The sequence below is a fragment of the Felis catus genome, chromosome D4 (genome assembly GCF_018350175.1).
Source record: "Felis catus isolate Fca126 chromosome D4, F.catus_Fca126_mat1.0, whole genome shotgun sequence".
NCBI classification, from domain to species: domain Eukaryota; kingdom Metazoa; phylum Chordata; class Mammalia; order Carnivora; family Felidae; genus Felis; species Felis catus.
Genome location: NC_058380.1, coordinates 76,211,137 through 76,227,466, shown reverse-complemented (window position 1 = coordinate 76,227,466; position 16,330 = coordinate 76,211,137). Strand labels below are relative to the sequence as shown.

The 16,330-nt window shown below is 47.9% G+C and overlaps 2 protein-coding genes and 1 long non-coding RNA gene across 16 annotated transcripts in view; 2 read left to right on the top strand and 1 right to left on the bottom strand.

Moving 5' to 3' along the window:
• The window catches only part of ASTN2 (astrotactin 2), an 882,958-nt gene that overhangs the window by 657,909 nt on the left and 208,719 nt on the right, over positions 1–16,330 (top strand). The gene's annotated exons all lie outside the window — the stretch shown is intronic.
• TRIM32 (tripartite motif containing 32) lies at positions 472–13,425 on the bottom strand. 7 transcript variants are annotated; one of them, XM_045042443.1, is made up of 2 exons: positions 13,406–13,425; positions 472–3,559 (listed from the first exon to the last, which is right to left on the bottom strand). In XM_045042443.1, the coding sequence occupies exon 2, from the start codon at positions 3,535–3,537 to the stop codon at positions 1,519–1,521; it is 2,019 nt and encodes a 672-aa protein (XP_044898378.1). In that variant the 5' UTR covers positions 3,538–3,559; positions 13,406–13,425; the 3' UTR covers positions 472–1,518.
• LOC123381696 lies at positions 13,134–15,669 on the top strand. The gene is made up of 2 exons (XR_006589024.1): positions 13,134–13,692; positions 15,146–15,669. It is a non-coding gene; the product is annotated as an uncharacterized LOC123381696 (long non-coding RNA).

Genomic DNA, 16,330 nt, shown 5'->3' with positions numbered 1-16,330 from the left:
AAACAACAAAAAACAATTTTGAGTAGCCCAGCTCAGCAAATTTTGTTTCTTTGAAAAGCAGGGTGATAGCTCTTTGGCCCTGCATCTACGAGCAAAATATGCTGCTTAGCAAAAACAAAGCCTGAGAAGCCTTGTCACGATTTCCCTTATCTAGTTTTCGTCTTTTTAAAGACAAGACTTTTTCCGTTTTTGAACTGTAATTATAAGGATAACGCAAATGGTAGAAGCTCATTTCCTAACAGAGCGCTGGTGACTCTATCAATCTTGGGGGCTGATTCTGTATACCTGTGGGTGAGAGTAAGATTTGGATCATTTTTACATAATGGTGCCTTAGGCTGATTTTGGGCTGGGGTAGATCCTAACGCTCTCAAAGAATTCAGTGTCAGATATGGAAGCAAAGCGGCGTGGTACAACTTCTCTCTCTCCATCTCCCAAATCCCATATTTAATTAAAAGACATGAACACCAGCGATGAAGAAACAGTTATCAATTATTTAATTCTGATAGAGGAATGGAAATAAATCTCAAAACCAAATACTGTGCAGTCACTTGAGGAAAATACAGAATAAAGACCCAACAGTTTTGTCTTAGTAATGAAAATGCGATGTGCCCACATCTCCACTCTGCTGGCCCTGGCCTGTGTTGTACAATTCTGCAGACAACTCTTAGCACAGGTCAGTGGAGAGAGGTAATATGAAAAATGATGAACTCTAGAGACTCTCCAAGAGTGTTTACTGACTATATTAGCATTTGTGTTTGTTTATTCCCATCTTTCTGTGCTTTGAAATAATTCCAGTCTATATGCTCCTATAAAAGGCGAGCAATTTCCAGGCTGAAGTCTTCCATACCAACCAACTAGGGTCAATCCATCCTCTGTCACATCTGCAATTAGAGACCAATCCAAGATGGCACAAAACCTCCAGAGCCGAGAGGTCCAAAGGGACTGTGTATGTCTCTTGGTGGCACTAAATGAGTGAGCTTTCACTCTGGTAAAGGTGAAGAGACCTGAGACATCATGCCCCAGGGCTGTGATGTCTGAAACGAAAGGTGGAGCATGCACACTAAATGCAGCAGGGCTGAAGAGAAAGTATTACAGATGAAACACATTATAATAGGAGGGAAATATGGGACCGGGGTTAACGAGGCCAAAAGAGGGAAATCAACAAGGATTCAGTATAAGGGCAAATTTCAAATACAGGGGCAGGAGGCTCTCTACTGAAGCCTCAGAAGTGCCTAAATTCTAATCAAACTTCAGTTAACCCCGTATCATATGTCTTATTTGGGGCAATGCACGTTAAAGCTCTAAATTTAGGAAGAAAATAATGCAGAAAGAAACAAACAGAAACAAAAAACTACTAAAAGACAGAGCTTCTAAAATTCTAAGATTAGCCAGCGGGAATGAAGACCTAGGCCAAGCGCACTCTACAATACCACCAATAACCCAGGAATAAGGGTGGGGGTGGGGGTGGGGGTTGGGTAGGGAGCTGGCTGGGGAGAAGAACCTGTTCTCTCTTATCCCCTAAGGGGTAGAGTATCTTCTCAGATGGTAGCTATAGATCTTGATGCAGTGATCCCAACAGTCCAAGACCAACAGCTGCCCTTTAGGAGTGAGGGCGATGCCCACTGGACACGTGAGCCCCTCTCGAATGAGCACACTATAGCCCCCGCCCTTGGGAAAGTGGAGAATTTCCTTTCGACTGCTATCGGCCACAATGAGATCGCCACGAGCATCCACACACATGCCGGCAATGCAGCGGAAATCCTCATTCTCTGAGAAAAAGTGGCTAATCTGGCGACCCAGCTGCCCATCGGGGCCCACAGAGCCAATGGAGAAGCCGCCCTCCAGGTGGTGCTCGTTCTGCCGATTCTCCAGATTGAGGCCCAAGCCCTGCGTGAAGTAGACGGTGCCCTCAGCGTCGCAGGTGACAAACTTGGGCCGCACGGCACTACAGAGGCAGCTGTATTTGACCACCCCTGCCCCCCGGTCAACAGTGAAGCACCAGAGCTTTCCACCTTCCACATCAGTTACCACGAACTGGCCAGATGGAAGGGCTGTGATGCCCCAGGGTTTGCTCAGCTGGCTCCGGTGACAGGCCACGCAGTGGCCATCCAAGGTGTATACCTTGAGGGAGTTGTCATAGCTGTCAGTCACACCAATCAGCCCCTGGCAGTTCATGGCCACTGAGAGAGGCGTGAGGTTGGGCAGATCAGCCCCAAGGAAGCTCAGCACAAAGCTGTCAATGCCACTGGGGCTGCGGCGGATCTCCTTCAAAAAGCCTTTGCGAGTGAACACTTGGATTCGGTAGTTGCCTCGGTCGGCAACCAGCACCTCGCCCTGACCGGTCACGTAGAGACTCACCGGGAGGTTGAACATGCCTGGCGTGCTGCCTTTGGCCCCCATCTTCTTGAGGAAGAGGCACTGCTGGATGTTGGCGGCTGGCTCGGAGCCCCGCTGCTTCGCAGGCGAGGCCCTCGGGCTGGCGACCACTTCCTCGGGGCTCACGTCCATCTCTCTGAACGTAACAGAGGTGGAGGCGGCAGAGGCTGCTGCCTCCATGGCCCAGGAGTCTTCCATGTTGACAGTCCGGGGCTTCTTAACAGCCTGCCCGATTTGGAGGGGGCCGACGTGGCCGACCTTAAGCAGCTCCACGTCCTGCAGGGTAAGCTCGCGGGGCAGGCTGGCCGTGAGCTCCGGCTCCTCCTCGTCCGCGGTCTCCTCCAGGAGCGCGACGTCCGCCTGCTTGATCTTGGCCAGGAAGTAGTCACAGCGAGACACGGCCTGCACCTCGGCAATGTTAAGCAGGTAACTCTGCTCCTCCACCACCTGACTGTTGGACTTCTCCACCTCGGCCAGAGAGCCCGTGAAGAACTTCCGAGAGCGGGCCAGCTCTTCCTGGACCCTGCGCTCCTCGTGCCCATACTCCTGGAGCACTGCTTTATACCTGGCCTGGAGGTCCTTGGAGACCCCTTCCAAGGCTACCTTCCGCCGCTGCAGCTCCCCCATGAGCTCCCGCAGACGGGCCAGCTTCTCTCCGAAGTCGTGGCGCCGCTCCTCGGCTGCCTCTTTGACGGGGAGCGTACAGTGGCCAGGGGGCTGGTGGTCAGCCTCCCGGCAGGGCTCACACAGCACCAGGCCGCAGCTCCTGCAGAACTGCCGGGGCAGCCGCCGCCCACAGGACCGGCACATGAGCAGCCCCACGGCCTCACTGAGCCCCGCCGTGTCAATGATCTTCAGCACGGTCAGGTTGTCCGTCAGCTGGGTGAGGCTGGTGATGCGGGTAATCTTGCTGCAGAAGGGACAGCGCACACCATTGATGCTACTGGCCAGGAGCTTCTCCAGGCACTGGCGGCAGATGGTGTGGCCACAGTGCAGGAGCTTGGGCCGCAGCTGCTCCTCTGTGAAGGACTCCATGCAGATGGGGCATTCCAGCACTTCCCGGAGGGCATCCAGGTTCAGGTGAGACGCAGCCGCTGCTGCGGCCATCGCACTTCCTCTGAGGGGCCTGCTAACACAGCCCAGGACCGAACAGCTTGGCATTCATGCTCCAGAGGGTCAAAGCCTGCTAATAAGAATAAGAAGCCATTACTGCACTGCCTGCATGAACTAATTCACTCAAGAAACATCCAGAGAACAGCTACCACCTCTCATCCAGCGACTGACGTGTTTAACAAATACTTGTTGAAGTCTGTTAGGTGACCATGATACACAGGGAAAGGGAACAGATGCAGCACTGCATAGTAGGTAAGAATTCACGTTCTTGAGTCTCTGATACTTAGTTGTGTGACCTTAAGGAGGTGGCCTAAACTTCCCAAAGCTCGGTTTCCCCATCACCCATCTATAAGATTGAAGTAATAACAGTATCTACTTTATATGAGTTTTGGAAGGGTTAAGCAACAGGATGACTACGACGCACTTAGCACAGCCCGTGGGCAGCATCATGCCTGATTAATGTTAGTGATGACTGACATCTAAAACTCCATTTATATCAGGGGAAAAGCCTAAGAAAATTACAGGAAAGGACTACACACAAAGTTCTGTGGGTGCACGGTGGACGGAGTAACAGTTCCCAGAGGAACTGGGAAGGGCTTCCCAGAAACAGTGTCACTTCTGTAAGAGGTCTGGAAAGAAACAAGGCCTTGTGGGATAAAGGCATTTTAGGCAAAGAAAACTATGTGACCAAAATCATGGAGCCTGTTTTACTATGTTACATAGAGTTCACCTTGTCACATTCGGGCTCCTGGGAAGCATACAGGGAAACAGAAAATTCAAGTGATCCGTAAAACATTAGGTCGGGAAATACATGTATTTTTCATGCATCCATTCCCCTATCTACTCACCAATCCACCCAACTAGGACTAGGTACCACGTGCTGTACTATATTAGGTTTTCAGGATAGAAATCCTGCCCTTCAGATCTCAAACTTTAGGAAAGGGGACAAGACATATAGGCAAATAATAGCCAAGGCAGAAAGCAGTATCATAAATAAGACATAAACTCAGTTAGATGGAGGCTATGAGGCATCTACTCTAATTTGAGGGGAAATAGAATTTTCAGTAGGGGCTGGGGATGGCACTGGATAGGGCTCTGGAAGGGTGCACAGATACGTAGAGATGGGAGAAAGGGAGTACCAGACAAAGGGCAGTCTTAACAAAGGTTAGAAGGCAAGGGGAAGAGCAAGAACTTCAGGGTATTAGAACGAGAACCTGTCGCCTCTATACATTGGTTTCCTCATTTGTACAATAAAATAATACCGCCTTCACAAGGTCAACGCGAGGATTACATGAGATGATATAGGCAGTGTATGAAATGCTAAGTTTTCGCTTAGCACCAAAAAAGTCTTAGATAAATTTTAGTTCTATTTTCTCTCATCCTTAAGGTTAAAACTGTGGGGAGAATGTAGGTAGATTAAAGTAACCGGCATGATTATGAGAATAATTATAAGAAGTCTTCAGAGCCGAAATGAGACCTTTGGATTTCATTTTGACAGGCATGGTGAAGCAATGCATGTTTTGAAGCAGAGAACTGATAGGATCACAGCTTGAATGGAGTAGGTGAAAAGGCGGAGAACCTAGTCTGGAAGCTGCTGCAAAACCGCCTGGGGGAGGTAATAGGGAGGCTGAACTAGACAGCAAGGGGTGGAAATGGAACGAAGATGCATGGGAGCAATATTCCAGAAGTACAATCACTAAAATGAGTAGATTGAAGTAGGAAAGTGGTGGAGCTAAGATAACCAAAGACTCAAGCCCAGTGATTTAAAAACCAGTAGTGCCTTATCAAGACCATTTATTTTTGGGCTGGAACACCCCCTGCTTCTCTAAGTACACGCCATAAATACTCCCACCCACCTTGATCCACATATGCTCATGAAATAGAACAGAGATCTCAGTGCTCTGAGACTTCCGTCATTGTATATTTATACCCCAAATTAGAATGAACAGATCTGGCAAGGTGAGGCATGTGGGTAAATTGCAGCCCTTCTTAAATGCAAATTCTACAGCCACATCTGTGCTGTCCTGAAATGCAGATCCTCAGCCATCAAGGAGAAGAGGAGGGCAAGTTAGCTGGGTTTTAAGGACAATGCAGCAAGCTGAGAAGAGCTCCGCAAATGCCATCAACTTTCTCCATGCATACAGAAGAAAGGGCGTCTATGCGGAGATGCGTACTAGATGCGTGTTACAGAATTCCCCGTATTTAGCTTTGCATCGCGATCTGACAAGTACTCAACAGCAGACACACACAGTATCCAAAAGCAATCCAACCTTTCTGAAATCCCACTTCCCTTCTACTGGAAGGGAAACCATTATACATCTAGTACCTTCTATGTGCTGGATGCCACACTAGATGCTTCATATACTTAATCTCATTTAATCTGCCTCATGCCCCTATAAAGTAGGTGCTGTTTTTATCATCTCATTTTGCCATGAGGAAACACTGGGTCAGAAACACTGGCTCAGGGTCACAAAGCCCACACGCGGTGAAACCATGCAGTACAGACAACCTTTAACTTTGTTTAACCCAGAATTACTTCAAGCTTCCCCTCCCCACCCCACCCCACTCCCAGCCACTGGTGTAATAACACTTGTTAACAAGTGTTCTCCAGACCATACTCTGGGAAATGCTGTCTTATAGCATATCCTTTTCTCCACAAATAAGAAAGAACAATACTATTGTTATGATATTTAGCTTCTATAAAATGGACTATATTGATTTATTAGCTGGGTGACCCACTCTCACACAGCAGCCTGGCAAACCATTATGATTCAAATCCACGTCTCAACAAAATGACACATTGTCACGTATCATGAACCTATAAGGTCTCAAGTGAATATCTGAAACTTAATACTGACTTCTTAAATGCCATGGGTCTGGGCACAGTAGTTGAGAAATGCTGATAGAAACCTCAACTCAGAATCCATGCAAACCTTAGTTCTAAACCAATAGCTTCGGTCCCTTCTTCCATCATCTGGGACAACAGACTGAGGGCAACATTTGGTGTTTAGATCAAGAGCATGTCACCTTACAATGCAAGGGACATCTGTTCTTCCCAAAGCTGGCACTGCAGATCAGCTAATTAAACAAACCTGCCAACCTGTAAAAATACTAGCAAATTCTTTCCCCAGCTTTCTGGAATGTCGTACCACCTCCTTCAATTAAAAAGCTTCTTACCGCCCTGTCTAAGCCATCCACTTTGAAAAATGAATTTACTATGCCCACATCCATATCCTAAAATACTTCAGCTGCCTGCAGCTTCACTAGGCTCTCTGAGGCAGAGGAGAATGTCAAGGATTCCTACTCTAATGCTGGCATGCTTTGCCAGGAAAGCTGGAGCTGCCATCACTAAAGCATCAGGGATATACCTCAGACTTGGAAAAAGCCTAAACTATGTCTCCCATCTCTAGGAGCTGGGAACACTGCCTTCAGTAGGATCCTAGCCCGACACAGAGCTCTGTGTGACAAGCAGATACATTCCCTCTCCTCCAGAAGCGTGTATCTAACCACTACTGTTAATACTGACAGTGATTCAGATGGAAAGTTAATTCAAACTCAGTTTCCATGAAAGGGCCAGACGGGTGACAGGAACTGTCTAACCATCCCAAGTCTCTAAGTTAGCTGCCCATTTTCTGCCAGCTATAAAATCTAAAACCAATCAGAATGAACCCCCAACACGTTCTTTATAACAGTGTTGTCTGACTTCATGATATCTTGAATATGTTTCCTGTTGTCTTTGTACTCTCAACTCTTGACTGCTCACCTCAGCCCATGCACTCTCCCTTCACTGTTCTGATCTCATGATTAATACTGCACATTGCCTACTAATACCAGGCCAGCTCTTCAGGTGGGAATCTACCCCTTAAGCTGTGTTTGCTTCAGCGGCCTTAAGACTCAGGAAAATTCTATAGTCCTACCCTAGCCTAATCCAGCCGTTTCTGGCACCACCAGGCTTTCCCCAGTCCATGATTTAAACAACCAGGATAACAGGAAAAAACAAAAAGCAAACAGAAACCCATGAACCCTGAAGTCAGACAGAACTGGGGTCAAATCAGCACTGTCATTTTCAAGGTGTGGGACAATAGGTAAGTTATTTAACCTCACCAAATTTGTTTTCTCACTTTACAAAAAGTAAGACATTAAGGATAATGCATGTGAGGTGCCTAGTCTGGAAACCGGCAGGTATGAAATGAAAAATTGCTATCTATCATAGTTTTAGTAACAACCAGCAATGGTATTCACAATAACAACAACTAGTACTAGTATAAACCAAGCATTCAGTTTATAAACTACATTTTCAAAGGATGACACATCTTTCTTTTCATGACATATAAAAGCACATGAAGATTAATAAAGAGACTGGCCAGCTTTGAAAGAATTTGATTGAGGACACTAGATATTCATGCTAGAAACTGACTGGCACATGAATTCACAACTTCTTTTGCCCAGAAAATAGGCTTCTTCTACTAGGGACTAAATATGGAATGCTAGAATTAGTAGTGATCTCAAAGAGTAAAATAGATGAGTAAACGGAGATCAGGAGAGAGAAATCGAGAACTTGCTAATCATATGGCAGAACGAGGACTAAAAGACAGGAACTGGAGGTAACCAGTATTATACAGACTAAGAAAGAGGGCTCAGGAATCAGGCTTTCTGGATTTCAATCCTGGCCCTACTGCTCACTGTGGAGACTTGGACAAGTTAAGTAACCTCTCTAGTTCTTGGTTTATCTAAGAAAACGGGATTTACAACAGTATCTTCCTCACAAGGTTATTGTAAGGATTAAATGGGATTATGTGAATAACACACTTAGTATAGCACCAAGGGAAGCATACAATTAACTGTGCAGTATTTATAAGAGTGCAGGGGCAGCCACTACTCAGCCAATGAGAAGAAAAGAATACGCACTTTACAACAGGCATACTGTATGAAGATACCAAATATGCAAGTTTCAAAAGTAAAAGTTCTGAGCCTTCACCAAAGAGTTTTTACCTGATCTCTGAATCAAAAGATTAGAGATGCCCAAAGGCCGTACATGTGTCAACTCCTTGGGGCCTTAGGCCGTCAGCAGAACTGAAGAACTTTAAGCAATTAATTAAACAAATCTTTACTTGAGCACACACTGAGTCTAGCCCCATAAAAACACTAGGGATATAATTTTGAACAAACCCAAACATGAATAGAGCGACTTACCTAAAAACCAGAAACCATGTAAAATAGTACTACGTTTCCTTTCACAAAGCATAAAGGTTCATCTTCCACTGCCACCCTCCTCTGGTTTGGCAGGGGGGTGGTTTTGCAAGGCTTATCACATTTCCTTTCTAAACTGTATGTATTCCTCTTGTGTTTGAATGGAATGCTGACCAAGTACACAACCATCTCCGGGCCCCCAATGGTCGCTCTCTGGGAGGTGCTAACAGGAGCGATTTTAACAAAGTCAGGGAGGTCCTCTCGTGACACCTGCCTAATCTTGTATGGAAGAGGGTCTGAAGTTTATTTACACAGGGCGTTTAAGGTACCTGCCAACAGCTAAGAGAAACTCAACAAGTAGGAGCTTATAGGGAAACACAAGCATGACTTCCCCCCAAAGCTGTACCAGTCTGAGACATACAAAACAACTCAGAAGAAAATGTTTGTAGAAAAGGGCACCTCAGCTAAAGTATGTCAAGAATAAGTTAAACCAATAATAGAGTTTGATGGAAAGACACTTTTCTTCCTCTTCTAAAACGGCAGGCGCTGGAAAGATTCCCTTGTATCTTCCACAAACGTTTGGGTTAATACCAATGCTGCCAATGTGACAAAGAATCTTGAATATGGGAAAAACCAACAGTCCTTTCTCAGAGGACCTCCAACTCATCTCGACTCACCCACCCCTCTTCCAGTTGCTTTATCTACGTACAACACATGTTCCCTTAACCATGAGCTTTTGATGAAAGGATCAGGGAGCAGATCCTGGGAAAGGTAGAGGAGGGGATGGGAGTTGGGGGGAGACTGGCAGGGGCTGCTTAGGGTCACTGAAATTTGGCAAAGCAACCCTCAGTTCCCTTCTAGCAATGCCTTCCTCTTAGAAGTGCTCTTATAAAACTACCATTTATTGGATGTCAGGCATCTTTTATACATTATCTCCTATTCTCGTAATCACTGTGAAATACATGTTTGTTATTCTTCTTCATAAATAAGGACACAGAGTCTCAAAGCTGGTAGGTAGCAGAACTGAAATTCAAATCCAGGTGTTAACTCCCAGTCATAAAACCACATCAACTCAAAACATCCGTTACAGTTCCCTAGCTGATGAGGCTACCACTGGCTCTAGGCAGTTTGGCTGAGAGGTTGGTAAAGGCACCTAGGAATGATTTTTAAATCAAATTGTTATACCAAAAGGACAAAATGGAAGGACTGTCACAGAGGCAGCACGTCACTGTGCAGGGACAGTGATCTACCCAAAGGGCTTTGTAAACCTAACTACCAAACTCTCCAGACACAGGTGCACAGGCTTTAAATGTTGGAGAAGCCATTCTAATGAAACTAGTATAATATAACTTAGGAGTCAGACAGACCTGGGCTCACATCCCGTTGTGCTATGAAGCCTTAGGTAAAGCATTTAACCTATTAGTTTTCTCATCTACAAAATATGGAATAACATCTACAATGTTGGCAGGATCATTGGCAGGATTAACTGAGTCAATGCACATAATAAACAGTAAATGGTTGCTATTCTTATTTTTAATAGATTGAGGCTGCTAAGAAGTGTCTGTCCAAGGTCACCTAGTAAATTAGCAGCAGAGGAGGGATTCTGGACTTGAAGCCTCTGATTCCCAGGCTGATTCAATTCCTATCACATGTTTTCCACAGCGGTGCGTATGACTATTCCAGCTAAATCTCTTGCCTTCTGATGCAGTCCTACTGTGTTCCTGAACTGGCTTCAGCAGTGCCGTAGCTTGTCCTGGAGCTGACAGAGCAAATGCTGTTACTCTGTCCCAGGGGAAAGAAACCCAAGAGATCATTTAGAACCAGGAGTTATTTTCCAGAGCGTGACTGCCTTCGGCTTCAGTCTCTGCTGTGAAGTGTTTTTTTCAAGCCAGCGGCCTCCACACCTCACCCTTCAGTCCCTAGCACCTCATCCCGTCTAACTTCAGGCTCCTCCCCTTATCTGCCCACTGGTCCTGGTCTAAGAGCAAATCAAGAACAAAGTCCAGGGCTACTCCCTACCTAATTGAGATAGTTTTGTCCCCTTTCGAGTGCAACTGGATATTCAGCAATACTCATGGGCAGTTCTTTCATTAGAGGGGAAGGGGCTGAGACAGTAAGACTAAGCAGGCCCCAGCAAGGAAAGAGGGAATACGCAGGGTTACAGGCTACAGAGATCTGAATATGAGCCTAGCTCTGCCATTCTAGTTATGGAACCTTAAACAAGTCACTTCCCAAGACTTAGCTGCCTCACGTGTAAAACTGGATATGGTAGGGCCTGTTGACTAGTGCTGTGAGGAAAACCGAGTAAGAAAGCACATATAAAAATTACACATTACTAAATTTTGTGTGCTTGCTGTGCACCAGACACGAAGCACTCTGATGTCTCTCACTGAAGCGTCACGGTCATCTATGATGTCGTCCTGTGATTAATTCCATTTTACAGATGAAGAGCCAAGCGCAGGGAGGTTAAGTAATTCATTCAAGGTGACAAAGGAGGGAAGACAGAGAGCCAGGATTTGAATCCAGAACATCTGACTCCTGCGCAGAGTTCCTCAGCTTTGGCACTGCTGACATTTTGGGGCCAGATAATTCTTTGTTGTGGGGGCTGACCGGTGCACTGTACAAGGTTTAACAGTTTCCTTGGCGTCTGCCTACTGGAGGCCAGTAGTCCCCCGTACCCCAACCGTGTGGGCCGAAAACGTTTCCAGGTATTGCACATGTCTCATTAGGAACCCTCTCTTTAGAACCTGGTGCAGGACTAAATGCTCAGTGTTCCCCTCTTCCTGTCATTCTTTTCCAGCCCAAACACCTCACTCACAGAGTCACTGCCTCTTGGAGCTGTAGTGGACCTTATTCAGGATTAATTCAGTCTACTTATGTAACTGATAAGGACGGTAAGGCCTGAGGTCTTGTTCTACTCATCCCCTGGAGGTCTCCCATACTATCTGCAATCACAGCTCGGAGGGGCAGGGGAAGGAATACTTAGGCAGATGACCTTGAACGGTTTCCTGCTTTCCACCTCCTGTAACCACTGTCTCCTCCTCCTCCCAAGCCTACCCCTTGCAGCAGCCCAGGCTGGGTTCAGAGTTACTGGCAGTGCCATAGTTGCCCTGTGATAAGCAATCTCTGGTTAGGGAGGGAGGGAGGGGGATTTTGCCCCTCCCGTGGAGAGTCAGGCTCCTTCAGGAGTCCTGATCCCTGAAGATTTCTGACTCCGCTGCTGAACCCCTGAACTCTGCTAAACTCCACACACTCAAGTCCACTCTCACACACTACCCCCCGGAGCCTTGGGACTCTAGTATAGTACTCCCTTTGCCTCCCATGCAGACTTCAGGAAAATTCCTTTAGCAGCCCGAGACACCAATCCATAAACCTATTCAGGGTCCTTAGAGCCCTTTCATTCTATAACCCAGTTAGTATGTCTCCAGCCTGTCCCCTCAACCCTCCCTAAATCCCAACCGTCTTACAGCAGACAATTCAGCCTTTTGGGCTCTGTATTGCAGCCCTTACCAATTCTTTACTCATGTGCCCCAAATGCCTCTGACATAGATCCTTTCATCTGTTTCCAAATCGCTGCAGCCTTCAGCCCTGCATCCCAGCATAGCATCCCAACTGCACACCCCAGACTTCTGTGCCCCGCCTCAATCTGAGCCCCCAAGTCCTGCATTCCATCAGGCAGTCGGGCCGACCTCAAACCTGGTTCCTTCCCCTTTTATCCACCCCATGTCATGTGCTGCCTTCAAACCTCAGCTTGATCCCTCCTTGCTAACAAGACACTGCCTCCCACTGATTCCCCCAAGAACTCACGCCCTCAATTTTCCCCAGATCTCATCTGGAAAACGCTTCCTCCCCAGGCCCTGCTCTCTCTGATCTCAGGTTTTGGCCCCTCAAATGCATGGTGACCCCAGACTGCCTCAAACCTCCTGAGATGCGGCACCCCAAACCTCATCAGAGCCCCCCAGTTCCTTTTTATTTCCGAAATTCTGCACCCCCGATGCCTCCAGGGCCTTCAGATGCCCTCCCATCTCCCAGATGCTGCACCCCTCTTTCCTCGGGGACCCTCACATTACCTCAGGCCTCCCGAGATGCTGCACCAGGTATTCTGACAGAGGCCCTCGCTCCCCTCCCAGCGGATCTGCATCTCCTCTGAGCTCCTCTGCCCCTTCGGATCCCTCCCGAGCCTGTCCCTCGCAGCCCCACCCCCACCCTGGTCCTGCCCCCCAGATCCGGTCCCCAGACCCTGCCAGTCGGGCGTGGGCCGGCCGCTGCACGCCAGCGCGGCCCCCCGCCCCGCCGCTAAGCCACGGCCCGCGACTCAGGCCGCGGTCCCCAGTCCCGGACCCTCCTTCCCGCCCCTTACCTGACCGCCCGCGGCTCCAACGCGTCCACCGCCGCCAGCCCACCCGCCCGCCGCCCTCTGCGCACGCGCCGCCGCGCGCCCCTTGGCGGGCGCTAATTCGCACAGCCGTCTGTCCGTCACTGCGCCCCGCCCCCGGGGCATGCTGGGGCTTGTAGTCACATGGACCCGAGCGCCCGTAGCTCAGGGGCGGAGTAGAAGCTAGCTCCCAGCTGGGAACGTGGGGACCTAGGAACGCGCGCGTCCGCTTTGTGTCCCCCCCCCCCCTTGTGCGGACAGGGAAACTGAGATGAAAGCGGCCCGCCCAGGTTCCCTCAGCGAGTCCGGAGCTAAGTCAGAACTCGTGTCTGATTCCAATATGTGCGTTACCCGCTTCGCTGACCCGTGACGTCCTGGAACGGGCCTCAGCAGAGCCTGGGCTCCTGGCAGAAGGGCGTCTCGGAAGTGCGGCCAGCGCATGTGAGGGAGTGACCAGGGGAAGAGTACAGCTTTCCCCGGGGGCGGGCGCGGAGGCTGGACTTGCTTACAGAGCAAGTTTCTGGGGCTCCATGTTTCTCCCTGGGACACGCGGCTGCCTAGACTCGAGTTCATGCGATGGACCTAGTGCTCAAGGGAGAGGAGTCTTTTCCTTGCTCTGTGGGGAGGCCGCAAGAGAGGTAAATAGGGGACCGCGCTCTGCACCTGCTGCCCCTGCAGAGCAAAGCGCCCTCCAGGAAGTCCACAGTACAGCCAGTCAGGCCTAGGGCTGCTGAGCACCTGTGGCCCCTGAGGCAGTTCCAGGTCCAGTACCTGCTGGTGCAGCAGACCACGTGGTACAGTGTAGGCGCAGGGACAGGAGGTGAGGTTGCATGATCCTGAATTGGAAATACCACGTAGGTATGTGACCCTGCACAATGATAATACAACGGAAACAGAACGCAGCTACCACCTTTGAGCACTTGGTGTCTGGCTGCAGCTAAGCGCTTCCCATGCATAGTCCCTTAATTCTCATAACCACCCTGTTAGATAAGCAACTGACACCCAGATGGTTACACAGTAAGGCCACGTGTTCACAAGGATAAAACAGAGATTGGGACCCAAGACTAGATGAGAACCCACCCTAATAATCTTGCTTAACCTCTTGGTCCATTTCTTTATTTCTAAAAGGAGATAAGTTTTGCTATGAGGATTAACCAAAATTATGAATACGTAGTCGTTTGCACTTAATTCAGAGTATTTTTTAAAATTATAATTAGCTCTTACAGCCTTTAGACAGCTGCTTCCAGAAGCCCTAGTGCCCAGCATTTCAAATATTGAGGGCAAAGGGAGACTGGGTTGGCATACTTACGGCATGCTTTGAACAGACCTGGGGGGCTGGATGCCTGGATTGGCATAGAGTTCAGAGGCTATTTAGACCTCAAGGATATATTTGCAGTTCATAGCTACCCAGGGTTTTGACCAGACAGACCAGGAAAAAGTTGAGTCAGGAGTGGACTGAAGAGGGAGCCCAGCTGGGGACTGAAGGGCCCTGGGGCAGATTTTGCTCAAAACTGGCAGCCAGCCAGCAGGTGCAACAGAACCTTCCAGGGCCAAGGGAGGAGGAATTCTTGCATCTGTTAGCACAGTGCTCAGCACATAAGAGTTGCTGAGTAAGTGAGTGAGACTCAGAAATGTAATTTTAAGTGAACTGCATTTCCTGTCTGACCTACACTTACTCAAGCTGCAGAATGACTCAGGGGGGTCAGTTGAGTAAAAGGGGACTGTTTTTCGAACACCAGCAATATACCAAACACTTCGTAGATACGGTCACATATCACAATTTGCCACAGCAATGACTCAAGTAGAGAGTAGTAGGTCCATCTTACAGAGAGGCATCTGAGACTCAGCAGGACTAACTTGCTTGCCTGCCTTAGTCTCCTAGGAAGTGACAGGACTGAGGTACAAACCGAGGCCAGTTAGGCCCACGGACCTGCTCTGAACCACCATACAAAGACTACTCACATTTTATGATGGGAGCTAGCTTTCTATTTTATTGAGGATTATTCATAAGAATCAAAAGAGAAGGAGAGATGACAATGCTTGGGAATTCAAGGATTGTGGGGCAAATCGTGGCTATTATTCTGACCACAGAGCATGATCCTGTCAAGACGAAGACACTCCGATGAGCTCTTCTGGGCAGCAATGCCAGGGAACAGCAGGAATTGCCCTCTGTCCTGAGTTTCTGCCATGTTGGAGAGTCGGAGTGGCCTGTTTCACCAGAATGGCAAGAAACCTTTCTGGATAAGGAACTGGGGAGTACTTCTATCAGCCCCCCATGTTAGAGGCTGGGGAGATGGGAGGGCTGCCGTCAAATAGTTTGTTCCCAACCTTAAGACCTCACCTACACCCTCTTCTCAGACCAAATGGGAGTTATCACTCTGTTTGCTGAAAACCACAGTTCCCAGCCCAAAGTCTCCATTCAGGACTCATCATGTTTTTATTCTGATATTTCCCCAGTGAGAGGAGCTGATTGCACTCCTCTGACAGTCTGGAGATATCATCCAAGCATGCCTTTAAAGAACAACAACAACAACAATGAAAAATCCTTTCTCTCCTCATTAAAAAAAAAAAAAAAAAAAAATGTTTGGCTGTGCTTTTTTTTTTTTATGTTTAAATTACTTACCAGTGAAATTAATTACCACACTTCCCTCAAAAATCTCAGAGTAAAATAAATACCCTGGGAAAAGGCACTCATTTTAATTCCGTGGCGTTGCATACTCTGGCACAATATTAGCATTCCTCATACACAGAGACGTTTCTAAAATACTCTTTGTGGAGTACTTTACTCTTTATTCAGCATTTCATCATAATCTTTTTTTCATTTAACTTTTAAACTACCTGTATCAGTTTCCTAGGGCTGTCATAACAAAGTATCACAAACTGGGTGGCTTAAAACAAGAGAAATTTATTCTTTCACAGTTCTGGAAGCTAGAAATCTGACATCCAGGTGTGAGTGGGACCACGCTTTCTCTGAAGTCTCTGAGGGAGGATCCTTCGTTTCCCCTTCCAGCTTCTGGTGGCCACAGGCATCCCTTGGCTTGTGGTAGCGTAACTCCAATACCCGCCTCCATCTCGTTGTGGTCACTTTCTCTGTGTATGTCTCCATGTTCAGGTGCCATTCTCCTCGTCTCATTGGGTGTGTCGCTGTCTTCTTGTAAGGACAGCAGTCAGATTAAGTGTGACCACCATCTTACCTAATTAAAACTTCAGTATGATCTTATCTTAACTAAGCACGTCGGCAATGACCTGATTTCCAAATAAAATCTCATTCTGACG